The sequence below is a fragment of the Achroia grisella genome, unplaced genomic scaffold, assembly GCF_030625045.1.
Source record: "Achroia grisella isolate CSIRO2021 unplaced genomic scaffold, CSIRO_AGI_Agris_v1 utg1954, whole genome shotgun sequence".
NCBI classification, from domain to species: Eukaryota; Metazoa; Arthropoda; class Insecta; order Lepidoptera; family Pyralidae; genus Achroia; species Achroia grisella.
The window spans coordinates 197,877-215,733 of record NW_026712699.1 but is presented as its reverse complement, the minus strand read 5'-3'; the positions used below and the strand labels follow the sequence as shown (position 1 = coordinate 215,733).

The 17,857-nt window shown below is 32.7% G+C and overlaps 1 protein-coding gene across 1 annotated transcript in view; it reads right to left on the bottom strand.

The window, feature by feature from the left end:
* LOC131841844 (uncharacterized) overlaps positions 1-17,857 on the bottom strand; it is a gene marked incomplete at its 3' end in the record, with an annotated part of 87,735 nt that overhangs the window by 29,763 nt on the left and 40,115 nt on the right. The window contains exons 3-5 of the mRNA XM_059190195.1: positions 4,583-4,733; positions 2,620-2,764; positions 1,264-1,393 (exon numbers count right to left, since the gene is read on the bottom strand). Of these exons, the coding sequence (XP_059046178.1) occupies positions 1,264-1,393; positions 2,620-2,764; positions 4,583-4,733 (426 nt within the window). The remainder of the gene's footprint in view (positions 1-1,263; positions 1,394-2,619; positions 2,765-4,582; positions 4,734-17,857) is intronic.

Sequence of the window (17,857 nt, the reverse complement as noted above, 5' to 3'; positions counted from 1 at the left end):
TTTTTATTATTAAATCGATCAATCATCGAATCGAATCACACACGCAACGTTTGTACCCCTAATTTAATAAAAAGTTAGTTATTGGCCGTTTTTAATAACGATTATAATTGTATTGATTTTTATAAATATGTTAAAACCAATAAAAATATGTAAAAGACTTGCTCCTCAGAAAATATAAAAAAAAAATAAAGAATGTCACTGTATAATTTTGTTTTTATTTATCCCAGGTAAAAAGCTAAATTCCCATATTTTTTTGCCTATTTAAGCATTTGCCCCTTATAGGTTGTAAAAAAATCTGGCAACCCTAATTGTAATCCAACGCGGCACATCGAGGCAAACACCCAAGATACTGGCAGCGTTGCCTCTTTGAATGGTCATACGTTAGCCTTTGTTTTAAGTAACAATTTTAATTACTAGTATTAATATTATTACTAAAAACTTAAGTGTAGCTAACGCTCAACCATATGGTACGAAACATTCCTTCGGCAGCTTAATATAATTACAGTAATTAGTGGTTAACGTCGCTAAAAATTATTACAAAATAGCATTAAGCATGATGTACAATGTGTAACTGTTTGTAGACCTAAATACATAAAAAAAACAAAGGTTTAAACGTTTGGTGTCAGAATGCATACCGCACTCAAAACAATAAGATCGCACTGACTAGAAAGAATAGACAATGCTTTATTTGTTGACTGTTGTTTGGTATTTAGTTATAGTTTAGTAATGATTTTAATTTAAGTGGTATTTTATTCATCTCTTCGACCGTGAATACCATAAGTATACGACTTTTTTTATAATACGATTGTGGCAAACAAGCACACAGTTCATCTGATGGTAAATGGTTACCTTAGACTATGGACGCCTGAGACAACAGTGGTGTCACACGCGTTGCCAACCCTTAAGAAACCTAAATATATCCTTCTTGAAAAACCCCTTTATAACTCTTGACAATTTACACAGCCTCTTCTAGTCTCAAGTCAAACAGTTATGGGTATTAGACAATTGATACAAATGTTTAAAAACATTTTTTTCTGTAAATACATACATAATATAGCAAACACCCAGATCGATACAAACAATCATAATCATGAATACAAATGCACCGTGCAAGAAATCGATCCCGCGACTATTGGAAGTAAAGCGATGTACTAAACCGCTAAACCACCGCGGCTCTCAAAAGACAACGTACACGCGTCAAAAAGACAATGTATATCTCGGTAAATGCACTTTTTATACTCGTAAATCTTTAAGAACACCAACCTTGGTACAGAACATGCAGCCGCATGCAGCGATGACGGTCACTTTATCGGCCGTAGCATCTTCTAGACACAGCTTGCAGTTGATGGGTGCTGCTGGCACGAAGCCTCCACCGGCGCCGTCCAGGGAGTACCTGGTCCGTGATAGAACTACAGCTGTTAATAGAACCTAAAACTTGCTAATTTTTTATTAATAACTATCTGACCCGTGCAACATCGTCTGCAGTCAGAAAGGCTCGCAGATGGGATAAAACATGACAAGTCCTCAGAAAATGGTATTAAAATCACTTAAGCTGTTTCCAAGATTAGCATACAAAAAATCTATGAACACATTTTTGACTTCACTAACATGAGTGCAACATATAAATTATTATTTTTTATAATCGATTATGTATGGAATTTGAGGTGTTTTAAAAAAAAAAAAATCTAATATAAAAGTAGCGTAAGTTAATCCTTATAAAATAAGAAAAGCTATCTGCGAGTGAAAGTGACGGGAAAGTGACGGGAAATTTCCCGTCAGAATCAATCACTGATTCTGACGGGAAATTTCCCGTTTCAAAATTAGCAAGAACAAACAGACGGACGGTGAAGATAATTTTTTTTTTAATTATTTTATAATGTTGTTTTAAATTATACATGAAAGCATATGTGATCCACATATGCTTTCATATATAATTTGAAACTACAAACAAACACTTCAATTGTATTTATTTTCTATAGATGTAGAGACGCCATGCCTCTCGTCTCGTCTCGTTTACAATTTATTACAATATGTATAATTTCTATGAAATGTTATTTCTTTAACCTCCTACCAAAATAGTCTTTTATCAAATAAACTTAGTACAAGCACTTTTCCATCATATTTTTTTATTCTACCACTCATTCGAAACGCAGACTCGTCACAAGAAGAATGAGCCCGAAAATTACGTGTTGCTCTTATAAATAATTGTTATTGTATTCACAATTACATTTTCAAGAATTTGTAATTGAAGTATCAACGCTGACTGACTTAACTGTTCAAACAGTTTTTTATATGCGAAACAAATCATGGAAGAGTGTAGCCTCAGCATTTTCTTACATACTTTCTTTCCTCACATATGTATGTATGTTTACAGGTTTTATTAGTGCTGTATAGATTTTATTATAAATGTGGACGGTTATAAGGGAAGAAGGCCGAAAAAGAGATGGATGGACTGTGTGAAATATGATATAGTAAGAAAGGGAATAAATAACGAGATAACTGCGAACAGGGATGAATGGAAGAGAAAAACATATTATCGGTCGGTGATGGTCGGTGACCTCAAATAATTGGGATATGGAAGAAGCAGATGATGATAATGCTGTGTATGTTTTAATATACCTGGAACCACCAGCGCCGGCCAAGGACAGCAGCGATGAGCATCGGGAGCAGACGGAAGGTGCCCGGAGGCGGTTGTGGGGCCTAATAGGCTCAGAAGTCTTCTCGCGGTCAGTCAACGCGAGTACCGTGGAACACTTCCTGAGGCCTGCCAAGAAGAGTTTAAGAATTAAATCAAGAAGAATCTTGATGTACAATAAAAAATTGACAAAACGCAATATAGTTCTATTTTGACCGCGGTAGGTTTTTTACAAAGATGTGTGGGTATTTCATTACACTTATGTGAACCAAAAACTTTGTACCCCTTCTTATGAAAGTTACGCGGATGGAAGAGTATGAAATTTTAGTTACACACATAGTTTACTAGCTGTGTTTGCGGTTTCACCCGCGTGAAATGTATAGCCTATATGTTATTCTGATGTATAAGCTATATTACTATAAAGTTTCATCAAAATCCGTTCAGTAGTTTTTGCGTGAAAGAGTATCCATCCATACTCATAAACTTCCGTGTATATAATATTACTATAATATGATATAGAGAAGGAGTGTACTATGCTATTTTTAATTATGTATAAAATATACATTAAAACAATAAAAAAATATATTACACACCCTACTATGTAGCTCACATATACACGCATATATAATCTTTTGTTTTATTGTTATTGCTGGTTCAAAGATCTTTTTATTATTTTTATTATGGTGGAAATTTGACCAGGGCGATAGCTATTATTAATAATATTAGTGCAAATAAATTGTAATGAAGCATTTTGAAAGTTTTTACCACAAAATTACTCTAAAGTTAAAGGTATCTAAACATCATTAAAAAATTATACTCATTAATTAAATGTATATTACATGTATTGATTAAATATAAGTATGTACATCTGAGTGACTAATTTACTTCAATATATCAGAACAATTCAAGCAGCGCAATCTACTCTCGTATTAAGCAGAACTTGTGTGATATAAATACATAGATACATTTGTTTTTGTAAATACATATATAACATACATAGAAAACACTCAGACCTATTGAAACAATCATACTCATGAATACAAATGTTTGTACCGTGCGAGGAATCGAACAATCGTCGCCATTCGGTAATGTATGTAATAAATGTTATTCTATTCTAATTAATTAAAAAAAACATCATCATTTCAAAATCCTCAGAGGAGGGAATATCATTCTGTAAATATAAACACAATTCTAAACTTTCCCAAATTGATAGCTATGGTATATAGCTACGTTGGTAGTATAATCTGTGGGAGGTTCTCGACTAAAATTCTATATTAATGGAAACTCGGGCTCTGGCCCCAATGGGGCAGCGAAATAGGATATGGACCTTACTTATTCAGCACAGTTGGAAAACTCGGGAAATTTCTAACAAGATCCGTATGCGAGGTAATATAATTACATATATGCATTTTTTATTTGGTACCATCGGTAAACGAATCTATAACTAGTACTAGGCGTCGCCCAATCGAAATTAGACTATAATTAACTTAACATTCAGCAAGACTATACACAACATTAAAGACAAACAATTAATCTATTGTGAATTTGACCGCAGACTTGTGACAATGTGTGTAATGTTTTTTATTGATTCATTGTATTCTTCTATCTAATGAAAATAATAAGTGTTCTGAACTTTTCAATGTATTTTAATGCATTATGCTACCTATATAAACTATAACTGTGCAAAATTTCATACTCCGTCCGCGTAATTTTCGTAAAAATAGGTACAAAGGTTTTGCTTTACGTATTACATAATGATTATTAACTATATATACCTATAATAATATTTAATGAGGAAAACAAACCTAATACATATAAAGTAACTAATCATACATTCACCACTGTGTGTTGTAACCCGTTAGCGACACAAAGTTAGGGTATTAACATGATAGTACCTACCCTATTTGATAAATAAAAAAATATATCTGTACAAGAAGCTTTTATTACCTTCTAACAATGGCTGTGGTTGCGACAGTACGGAGTCCCTTGAAGCGGCTCTTCGTACCGGCTTGGTAGGCCTCGCTAGCGACTTGAGTCCACCGCTCAGGATCAGCTCTAGGGCTCTACGACCGCCTGGCCCATTCGCGCCCGCTCCCATCTGGTGAACAAAAGAAATATTACGTTAATTTATTATTTTATTACAGGAATATTGCACAATGCAATGCTAAGAGCTCTTAAAACAATAAGTAATATGAATAAGTAGAGTAAATTGTATAATATTTATAAATAAAAAAAAATTAAGAATACACATACAGGAACAAACCGGCCAAAAGCATGTTGCCACAGAGAAATCAACAGCTATTACTTCACTATATAAAACAAATGCTAAATATTCTAGCGCAATGGAAATTATTAGTACCTAATGTGGACTAATGACCATGGCTAGCAATGTACCAAATCAGATTAACCTCTACAAGGTTCCCCCTGGAAACTATCATGATATATTCCTAATAATGTAGTCAAGATAGGCTATCTGACCTGAACATGTTCATCTTAACATCCTCCACTAGTGACCCGCCTAGGTAAACCGTTAGCGCAATCCTGTGCACCATTCCATTAAAAAAGCTAAGCATCTTTTTGCTATCCGGCAGTTTCTCGATGTAATTATAAAGGTAAACAAGCTATCGTCGCCTTTAAACATGAATATTACTGACTTCACATTAACATTTAAAACTAGTGATACTGTTGTCTTGTCATTCTAGCGGACTAAGATGTCATGCCTGGTATACTGTAATTTCACTGCTTAATCTGCAACCTAAACAGTGCACAAAGCAAGCTGCTTGGTGTCTTAAGTAGGTAAGACTGGAGTGCCCACGCAGACGACTCCTTACCGTCTGCCTCTGGTAGTATCAGTATCATCGTAGGTAGGAATAACATCTCAGTCCTTAAGATTGATAACACAGGGGAGTTACCACAGATATCACTGTATTCTTTAACATCCATAGTGGTATTCATGTTTATGGCTGACAATTACCGCTTTCCATCAGATGCGCCGACAGCTTTTTCCATTCCGGCCGTATAAAATATAATTAGCTACATTAGATATTCCTTGCCAACTCGTTATCTCTAAAAAAAACTTATACCTATTCAAAAATTCAAGTTTCTAAAACCAACCAGTTATAAATAAATTTGCTATCACACAAGCCATTATTATAACGAGGTTAAATTGTTATTTGCGATATTCGATCAGAATATAATAAGGTGAATAAAAAAAAATACAAAATATAAGTCGTTCTAGGTATTTAAATACTTTAATGTCAATACTATCTGACCCTTTTAATATTGTTCTGTAATATAAATTAATATCGCTAAAAATTGGGGTTGTTGGTAGAAGGCTGAAAGTTTATGGTTGTAGGTATTATTTAATTAGGAATCAAAAAATTTGGTGGTAAAATTCAATATAATAATTTTGTAGGAGACTACATTTATTACTTAGGGGTATGAAAAATTGTTTAGGTACGTCTTTTCAGATCTATAAACACATTTCATAAGAATCCATCGGTCAAACAGTTACGGAGAAATTTAATTAAAAACACTGTGATGCGAGTATTTTAAATATCAGATGTATCAATATACAATGAAAAATTACGTTACAGCAACACTGGTTTATGAATACAATGGTAAATAACACGATCAAAAGTCAGTTTAAATACTTAAATTTTGCATAAAAAACTATATATACATTTATATATATTTTCTGGTTTTTCGAAACGCCAAACTGGACCTTGAAATTCCAACTAACATGAATTTAATTACTGGTTTATAATTATAAGGTGACCAGTAATAAAAAAAAAGTTACTATACGTGTGTGTTATAACCATAATTTATTGCTGACCGTATAATTAACGGTTCCAAGAACGATTGTCAGCAAATTTAGACTATTGTTTGCGACAATGAAACTCTGTTTGCCATCTGGTCGCTGATTTGGCATTTCACCATGAGATGACGGATAAGAGCAGACACACTACCAGCTACCACTACTTCCGTACCGACATCGACCGGTGAGTCTTAAGATACAGTAGATACAGTTTAATTGGCTTTAAAATTAACTTCTGTAGCAGCATTAACGGGACTTAGACATATTTATATTAAAACTAGCTGACTCCGCAAACGTTGTTTTGCTATGTAAATTAAAATCGCTATTAAAACATAGGGGTTGGTGATAGAAGAGCGAAAATTTAGGGTTGTATGTATTTTTTAATGCCACATTAAAAAAATTAGATAGTAGCTGACTACTGCATATGCATATAAAAATCGGTCAAGCCTTTTCGTAAGAGTATGATAACTAACATTGTGACACGAGAATTTTATATATTTATAAGACATTAAGCGTAATTTAGTAAATTAAATTTATTAAAAACATTTTGTTTTTAATGCTCTGGCTGCCATACACGTAATTTGTATAAATAATGTAGACGTTGTAAGATGGAATCAACATCAACACCTTGGCCTTGTTCCCAAAAAACAATTGGTTTTTCGGTTCAATGTATTTTTTAATTAGTACGATTATAGACATCTGTACACATCTCTACTGTTACAGTTAACCATTCTACTACTATTACATAGATTAAGCTACAGTTAAAATGAATATATAAGATACTCGAGAAATAGAGATAGTCTGTTTTGGTTTATTAAAAAGATATTATTAATGTCTCATGAAATATAGTAATTTATATTTAAACTATTAATGCTCAGATTTAATACTATACGCAAATATTTTTAATATTTAAGTACTTTAAAGATTTATATATGCTGAAGTCGAAAATAAAGTAACATAAAATCCTATTAACTCTATAATACTATAAATACTAAATCTTGTCTTACACTGTAATAAAACATAATTACTATTATTTTGTTAAAATGGAGATTTAAATAACCCAATTATTTTACTTTACTGTAATATTTTGAAACATTGAAATAATTACACAAATATGTATATATGGAGATATATTTATCTACATATAATATATTCAAGAAAGGAATAAGGCAAGAAATTTTTAATTTAAATGATTTTGTTTAATTCCTCTATCATTAACATGTGTGAGATCACAAATATTATGTGAATTATAAACCTGACCACCACTACTGGAAGCGTCATGACCTCCCATTACTTATCAAATTCCCTCCCATTACTTATCAAATTCCGACCGTTATTGGATCTACAACAATATTGCGACACGCGCCTTGCCTCTGGATGAGGCATCATCAGGCAAATAATCTAGTGAGTGCTCGGTCCTAGCTTGGAAGCCTAATGTTGAGTGTTGGGTGACCAAACTACAAACAGTGATTAGCGATCAGTAACGATTGCAGGTTTCCTGACTTACAATTTATGGTCTCACACATGCTAATAAAATAAAATAGAAAATTCAAATAAATTTACATTGAAGCACTTTTGAATAATCATCACAATCTACCGCTCATTCGGAAATCTGTCTCATCACAAGAAGAACGAGCAAGAAACTTGCGTGTTGCTCTTTTAGCAATAATAGTAGCGGAATAAACAAAATAATAGTCCATAAAGTAATGAAATGGACTTCCCCAAAATAACACCAATTTCTATAAAATACAGATAGATATCTCAGTGTGTTCGAACTGACAAATACAATACATCGAATTGTATTTGGCACAACAAACTGACGAATAAACCATACGCCTGATGCATATAAATGAACTGTTCGTCGTCTGTCTTGCTTCATACCTCGCATATACATATGTATATTAGATGAGTTTTTAGGAACAGAATTCGTGCAGGCTATTACAGAAACAGATCTTACGTCATATATTGAAAGATAATATTTTATGCGACAAGATAAATATAAATTATATAAATTTTATTTAATAAATCCCTTATCTAGAACAATTTAATTTTAAAATAGTGAAATATACTTTCTAATAGGTGTATTGGTGATGAAACTTCTGACATACTTATATACAAATTCGCACTATTTCAACAATTGTACAGTGAACACAAATGTTGAAATAGTACTTTTATACAATTACAATATTGTATAATGATACAATATTGTAAATGTATAAAAGCAATCTACTACAATGGATTTGCTATTGATTTGCTATTGAAAATTGAATATTGCTATTAAATTAACAAGAGAGTAAAATTATAAATTGCAAATCATTTGGATTTGTTTCCGTCCCGAATAGCAAAAACAATTAAAAAATGTCATAAAAATTATGAAAGTGAATTTTACAGTATATTTTGAATGAATCTTTCATGATCTCTATAAAGAATTGATTGACTTCAAGGAATATATTTATATATATTTCATCGAATTAGGAGTTATTTTGCGGAAGTCCATTATCATTAATTTAAACAATAAACAAGGAATTAAACAAAGTAATACAAATCCATTAACTGATACTCTTCTATTAAATCTTTGCTTGATCAATTAGTACATAAAACATACAAAGGGCAATGGACATGGCAAAATATAAAATAACCTTAAACTTTACAAAAATGCAAAAAAGACAAGAATTTGATTGATTAGACACTTGGCAGTTATTGATAGTGAATGATCTATGCAAAAATACTACTATGATTACAACGGTAATCTCATAATCCACACGAAAATAAAATCACTAATCTCGTGATAGCGATTCGTATATAATAATATAACTCCTTATCGTACACATAGAAATATTTACAAAAAAACTACTTTACGTAACAGTTGCTGACCCCGCAAACGTTGTTTTGTTATATAAATTAAAATCGCTATTAAAAAATAGGGGTTGGTGATAGAAGGGTGAAAATTTAGGGTTGTATGTACTTTTAATGCCACATTATAAAAAAATAAAAAATGCTCAAAAATTAAAAAGTATGTTAGGTGTGGGGACAACCCATATCACTTAGGGTTATGAAAAATAGATAGTAACCGATTCTAAGACTTACTGAATATGCATATAAAATTTAATAAAAATCTGTTTCGGAGGAGTATGTATGTGAGTATAACATTGTGACACGAGAATTTTATATATAAGAAGATACTCTCTCCCTCTGTGTCCTCTTGTCGGTTGTTATTATTTCAGGTGGAAAGGTCATACTCAGTATATCTAAAGTATCTATACTTTCTTGTGGATGGAAAAATGAAGTAATAATAAAAAACCAATAACAAGAATAGTGATTATATTTTCCCGCCATTTTCGAGCAGAGCAACAGGCGATTTTCGACTGTAGATACAAATTTGTTTCATTAGAGAAAAGCAATTTACGTAACACGACACATTCCACGAAAACTAAGATTTATAGCGGGCACCGCGCCAAACGTTCGGGAAAACAATACTATAATAGCTGATGTAACTAAAATTGTCTCTTCATCCACCATTCACGGCAATATAAATACAGTTTTCACTAGTGGGACTTTGATAAAAGTTGTCTGCGTCAACATCTATATAAAAAAAACGTACCCACGAAGAGAGGTACGTTTTTTTATATGGATGTTGACGCGGGGCACCAGGATGATAGGGGATCAGTATAAAGTCAGGTCAGTCAGCGTGTCGGTCTGACTATCGTTTTCTTTTGTGTGGATGATTTTTTTATGAATGACTAGCTGTGCCCCGCTTTTTCACTCGCGTTAAATATCAATATAAAATATAGGCTGTGTTATTCTGATGCATGAGCTATATTACTGTAAAGCTTCATCAAAATCCGTTCATTAGTTTTTGCGTGAAAGAGTAAAAACATCCATTAATACTCACAAACTTTTGTGTTTACAGATTAATAATATTAGTTATTATTTAATTATATTGTCTAAATATATATAACTTAAAGGTGACTGACATAGTGATCTATCAACGCACAGCCCAAACCACTGGACGGATCGGACTGAAATTTGGCATGCAGGTAGATGTTATGACGTAAGCATCTGCTAAGAAAGGATTTTGATTAATTCTACCCCCAAGGGGATAAAATAGGGGATCAAAGTTTGTATGAATTCTAAACCGATCGGGCTGAGACTTTGCGTGCATAAAGCTACAATGAAGGATTTTGATAAATTTCACCCCCGAGGGGATAAATTAACGCGAGTGAAGCCGCGGGCCAAAACTCATTATTAATAATAATAGATATATAGAAGGAGTAGAATGATATTTTTTTTAATTATGTAAAAATGTATAATTATGTATATATTAAAACAATAAAAAACTACTTAACACACACGCATATATAATAATCTTTTGTTTAATTGTTTTCAATTTCAAAATAAAATATAGCCTATGTGTCATTATTACATAATAACTTACAAACTTTCGTGTTTATAATATTAATAAGATTAAGATAATGGAGTGACGCACTCGAATGTGCGGTTTACGCTAGTCGGCACCAGTGGTGGATGATAAGATGAACATGAGGTCAGATCAGTTAGCCCTCTTTTCTATAGGTAAAGCGTCAACTAATTAACCTTTCAAACTACACAAAAAATATTAATAAACGTGAATAGAAATAAAAAAATTACATTGCATTAAACATTATTACCGATTGTGATATAATATATAGATAGGTTTACGAACATTAAATAAGTACAACGTTGTATCTATCCCTGAAACCGATTTTAGATGTAAGTTAAATATATTTTTTATACTTTTTGTACATATAATCTTATAAATCAGACTAGAAAGGCCTCGAGTGGGCAGAGAGCGGAGTGAGAGTATTATATAATGTTTAGTATAAACAGTTCGACAACCTTATGACCTTATGGACAACGCCGCTAGTCTCAATTAGAGTAAATCCAGAGGCAATGTTTTGTTACAAAAACCTTCTATCTTATATATTTTTATTGTATTTGTATTTAACATCAAGTAGTTGGAACCGTCACTTTACTTGACGTCCTCATTCTCTAGCGGTTGAGCACACTGCTTTACTTACCATGGTCGCGGATTCGATTCCTTGCACGGTAAACTTCTTAGCCAGAGAAATAAGAAAGACAGGAGGATACCCATATCTGTCTTATTTCTCCCGCCTTTGCCATCTTATTGCTAAAATAACCTTATATTAAGTATATCTCTTTCAATGAATTTGATATTATGGTAAATGCATATAGTATAATGTGGATTAACCCTATTGCTAGCAATGTCAGGTTGACCTCCACGCGGCCTCCCCAAGAAACCATCATGTTAAATTTCTGTTGAATTGTCACCATTGTTATAAATTCATAGTCACCTTACCAGGATGCGCTGACCTGACGTCATGTTCATATTATCATCCTCTACCGATGCCCCGCTAGCGTATACCGTTAGCGCAGTCTGGTGCACGAATCCATAATCATCTATTATAAATATGTGAGCAATACCTGAAGAAATTCATCCATTTGATCGTGCCACATTTGTTCACTCTGGACTCGCCTTTAAATTGACATCGTGACATTATCCAACTATTTAGCTAATACATTGACTTGGCAAATATACATTTATTCGCAGAGTTATCTCGACAATGACATTGAAACCGTTCACGGACGTCTCCGAGTGTAGACAAACTTTTTAATAAAATTGCGTAAACCACTTCCCACTCTGCTTCCAAATACATAATCATTTAAATATTATGCATGACGTGCCAATTTATAAAGTGCATTATCTTAAAAATTGAATCTTTGGGAATTGGACTTTAAAGCTTCATCTATACAGCTGATTTCCAAAAAAATTACAAGTTGGCAGTTTATTTATTATACGGTGAAATCTTACTGTATGATTGTGACCGTTGCGTTGGTTAGATTTGATGACAATCTACCTCGTAAGATTGAACTGTCGATAAATTGTGAAGTGTGTACTTAGCAATATAACGTATTAATCTTCGATACTTTATAGCACAGAAGCATATAATCACGATAAATATAAGTTATATGTATACAACATCGTCAATACCGCCTATAAAAATTACAGATGTTATCTGCCTTTAAGAACGGATTTTATCTCGAGTTTCATTTTTCTATTCATCAGCGACATGTTTACCATTTTTCCTTTAGCTTCGTCACTCTTGGGATAAGAAGAAGTGGTGACACATTATCTGGTTACGTCACCATAAAAGTGTTTTCCGATAGTAATGAATTAGCGAGAGACCAACTGAGCAAGTAATTTTTTGGTATATTTAATATTCATTATGAATTTGAAGGTTACTTCCGACATTTGCATATTTATATATATTACTCATTACTTTTAATAATTATTTGTCTTGTTCCTATTCTGTGACATTGGTTTGTTTGGCTTTTGTGTCTTGTATTGTGACCTTTAATTTCAAAACATTTAATTTATAACTGAAGTAGATATTTATAAGTAGTAAACAAATTTACTTGTTTTGCTTAAATTGAATAAACACGGATATTTACGTATATCGATTGTCCATTAACTATATTTTGTTCCATTATAAATTCTAATGAAATGTATATATAACTAACTATATACTATACCCTTCATTAATTATAAAAAGAATTATCGAAATGTATTTTCGTGAAGATATGAAACATAACATAAAATTCGAAAGATCTTCATTTTGGCAGACGGTTGAATAAAACAATTATGAAATGCAGTTTAGAATTTGTGTAGCAGTAAAATGTTGAATAGAGTTGAGTAAGCACCACGTTTAACTCTAACTTAAGTTTGTTTAACGTAAATCTTATAAGTATTTTTCATCAGACACGTGTCATCCTTTCAATAAAAAGCTCCGTAGAAGAAGCGATTTGATCAAGCATGTGACTTAAATTGCTATGGAGATGTCGAAAATATATGTAGTACTTTCCGTGGCAATTTTTAGAAATAAATAAATAAAGCACCCAATCCCCGTCTAATTGATTATAATTCACAATATGGATTTCTTACATATAATTTCGTGGATAAACTTTAGAGAATTTATAACTAAAGAAAAATTATATTCCGTGTATTAAAAAAAATATATACTACGCAGTCTAATTGAATACTAATACATTTCTATATGAAATTTTTACATATGTATTTCTGGAAAAATATCAGGGAAATAATAACTAAATGTGTAATTAACTACAAATAAATTTACGAACATCTGCCTACTGTGCTCGTTACCGTGAATCAGGATCCAGGGTTCGCTACTTAGATACCGCTTTATATATTTGCTACTGCATCTAAAACAGAGAAAATTTTGCCCAAAACCTGTTCATACATGTAAGAATCTGAATGGCTTATCAAACCATCATCATCTGCTTCTTCCTGATTCCATTTATTTGTGGTCGGCGTAATATGTTTTCTCTTCCATTCACCTCTGTTCACAGTCATCTCGTTATTTACTCCCTTTCTTACTATATCATCTTTCACACAGTCCATCAATATCTTTTTCGGTCTTCCTCTGTCCTTATAAACCAATTAACAAATATGGATCCTAATAATAACATACCTTTTTCAATCTCTTCATTGCGCACTGATATAATAATATATATATATATATATATAGTACAAAAAACAATTTGTGGTTAGCCAAAGGAAGCAAATCTCTTACTTTTCAATATTTGCCTACCCCTACGGGGTGCTGCATGTGTACTTTTAATAGTAAGATTCAAAACTATTCCATGTAGCAGCCAAATCAATAAATTATTATTATTACAGACAACCTGCTAATATCATATACTTAATTTACACGTGGTTTTCTAGAGATTCTTTGAACTACAAAACCGTCTATTGTAACACATAATTTACAAGAGTGCCCGCAATTGACCAGTGAAGGTTGTTGGCAAACTGCCAAAGTTCCAAGGCCTTACGAGGACGTATCCTGATATTCTATAAGAAACGCTAGGCTGGGTAATTGCTAGATTTTGCTTAGTAATATACTAATTGACAAGGGTGAACGGTGGAAACAAAATTTGATTACACCTCCTTTGATGTTGTTAACGTAGTTACTCTTGGTGGTTATAGCTTTTACTAACCGACATCAAAAAAGGACATACTCTCAACTTCATTATATTTCTGTACCACATATCTATTCATGTATTTATATATCTATATAATGCCTTTGTGAATTATGTACTAATTTTGAAGTACATACAATTCACCAATAAATTCACCATTCATACAATAAATTCAGTCAAAGTGACAATGTTTTCGGAAGTCGACTAATAATTTTAATTTATATGTATTTGAAGTAGATATATAGACCGAAAGGAAGATTTCATAACTATGAAAGAGCAATTTTTTAGTAATTTTTTCCAATTCTTGCGCTAAGAATCTTGTTATTTTGATAAAAACATAAGTTAGGAATCTTCCTGAATACATAGCAAAATAGTTCAATTAACTGAATATTTTCTTACAATTGTCAATTTCTTTAAAGGAATTGGAGAAAAGAAGAGAAGCGATCGCTTTTAAGCAATAAGGACGCCCTTTGTTACCTCTTTGTCTTGTTTATTGTTGTGTTTTTTTATCATTTTATACAGAATTGTGTAGGTAACTGTATTTTCTGTGAGAGAAACAATAAAGATTCATTCATTCTATTCTTTGTACTTTTATTGCATTACACAACATATATATTACAAACAAAAAATTATTTCCATTTTGCAATTTCGATTTTGGTCACCGTTTATAATTTCAAAGACAATAAAAAGCCTAAAAAATATTTCATGACTAACGACTCCTCTCATCTTCGCTCTGATTAAACACAACACATATCAAATATATGTATAGGCTATATATAGGTCGTCACTGGTCACTGCTGAAATTACTAACAAAAATTATATAGATTGTTAGTCAAATGACCATGAATTTATTATTATTTATTTTTAAACAAACCTATCCACACAAAAAACTAACAACGAATTAACCAAGGTCAAATTGTTAATTATTGAGACTAATGAGAGAATAATGACTAATCTTATAATCTTAATTTAGGAGATTTTATCTTACCACGTGTACTTAATGAACTAATTATACTGATTTACTAGCGACTCGCCCCGGATTTGTACGAGCTTTACTTTGGGCCAGAGAGCATTTGAGTTGTCTAGGATATTATATAGTATCTCTACGAACAAGGATTCAATGGCCATTTCTTTATAAAATTGTGTTTTTCCGGAGTGATAGGGAGATGAGATATTTTTGTGTGATGTTAGATCGTAATATTAACATTTTTTTTTATACTACCATGGTGGCAAACAAGCATACGGCCCATCTGATGGTAACTGGTTACCGTACCCTATGAACGCCTAAAACACCAGGGGTATCACGTGCGCATTGCCGACCCTTAAGAAACCTTAATATATCCTTCTTGAAAAACCCCATGCTGTAGTCTCGTGGGAACACCTCGGCAGGAAGTTCATTCCACAATCTAAGTGTACGCGGGAGGAAGCTCCTCTGAAACCGCACTGTTCGGGACCACTTAGGTTCTAGCGTGTGGGGATGAATTCCCTGTCGATGGCGAGATATTTTATTTATTATATAATGCTGTATTGCACCTACTACCTATATTAAAAGTAGATGATGTAGAATGAAAAAAAAAACAAAATTTACAGCCGACCCCAAATAAAGGCAAGGCAATGATGATGTCTGAAAGAAGCAGTTACACAAGCCAGTCTTATCGCTAATCGCAGTCTCTTCCAGAAAACCTTATGAAAGAGTGTTACTAAAAATAAAGTAGGCGACACACGAATGGAAATAAGTTTTGAAAAAAACATGTTGTCATTGTGGACACTGAAGTCAAAAGGCTACAATTAAACGAGATATTATTTTTTTATATTGAATTTTTTTTTCAGGAAAGTTATTATTACATACAATCTTTTACAAAATAGAAATCTTACAAAATTTTTACGTTTCATGTGATGGGATTATCACATATTATTTATATCCAAAATTATCGTAATCTATTGGATAAATGATAACAATAGCTAGATACCAACTCCAACTTTCTACCTGTCATGGTACAGACATGTAATTAATAATGTCAAGTTACGTCGCGAGATGTCAGCTCGGCGCCGGAACATATGTCATTTCGCGTCTACCACCACTAAGAACCGGATTAACTTGATATTGCGCGCTCCGGGTATTGAACCTAGTATTTATCGGTGAAATCATTTCTCGCACTCAGCCCTGTCAGGCTAGTTTCAATGAAAATAATTTGGCATATGAATGTAACGATTTTATAAGCTGTTACAAAAACACGAAGATCCTTCTCATAAAACCGTAGCCATTTCTGTCTATATAGATGTTATATACTGAAAATATTTTGATGATAATGTTAGATTATAGGATGAGACATATTTATACACTTATTTGCTATCGTAGTATAAAAAAAAAACATGTAAACGGACTCTGGTTTCCTCATTTAGGCTGTTAAGCGTGACGAGTCGAGATTACAAAGTAGCTCAGGCGCAGAAGCTTCCTGGTATCTTCAAAGGTTCCTCGGAGCGACCTAACTGTTCCGAGTTTTGTATTAAGTTAAAAGATTTTTTTTTACCTTGACGCCGCTGTTGAATTGTACTAAAAACGGCCTCGGTGGTTTAGTGGCTTAGCACACCACATACTCCGAAGGTCGCGGGTTCGATTCCTCGCACGATGGAAACATTTAAACATTATTAATAAGTATGTGTATTTGTATTTCTATGGTCTGGATGTTCCTATGTATATTGTGCCTGCTGTAATACTTTATGCTGTAAATAATAACTGACGTAGTGGAGTAACTTGAACCAGTCATGCTCGCTATAAAGTTCAAACTTGTGGCGGTTTGGTGGGCCGGGTCAATGTGCTTCCTCTAATATGGTTGAGTGCAATGACGGCTGGCTTATACGTCATACTCGTGAACCAGCACACGATTGTGAGGACTGGTCTGTTCGGAATACGAATACTTAGACTATTTGCTTTTTCAATAGCATATGTTGGTGGTTACTCTATTGTAATCATGTACAACATACACAATTGAAAAGAATACGAGCTGAGTTTCTTGTCAGTTATTCTCATCTCGAAATCATTCCGAACTGGCGGTAGATTTGACATATCATAAGAGTCTGTAATAGACCTACATGAATAAAGATATTTAGAATTTGAATTTGAATTTTAGAATTTGAATTTTTTTTCGTTTTGTGATGAATCCGAGTAAAGAATGAACCTCATTATTGAAATTCACAACACCAAACAAATTTGAATCACAAAGTAACTTCATAACATTTGCCATTATACTAGTACACTATAATAATGCTATTCGTTACACCCACTGACACCCACTTTTCCGAGTTTCTGTCAAATGTCGCAATCTCGCAAACGTGAGAAGTGTAAAAAT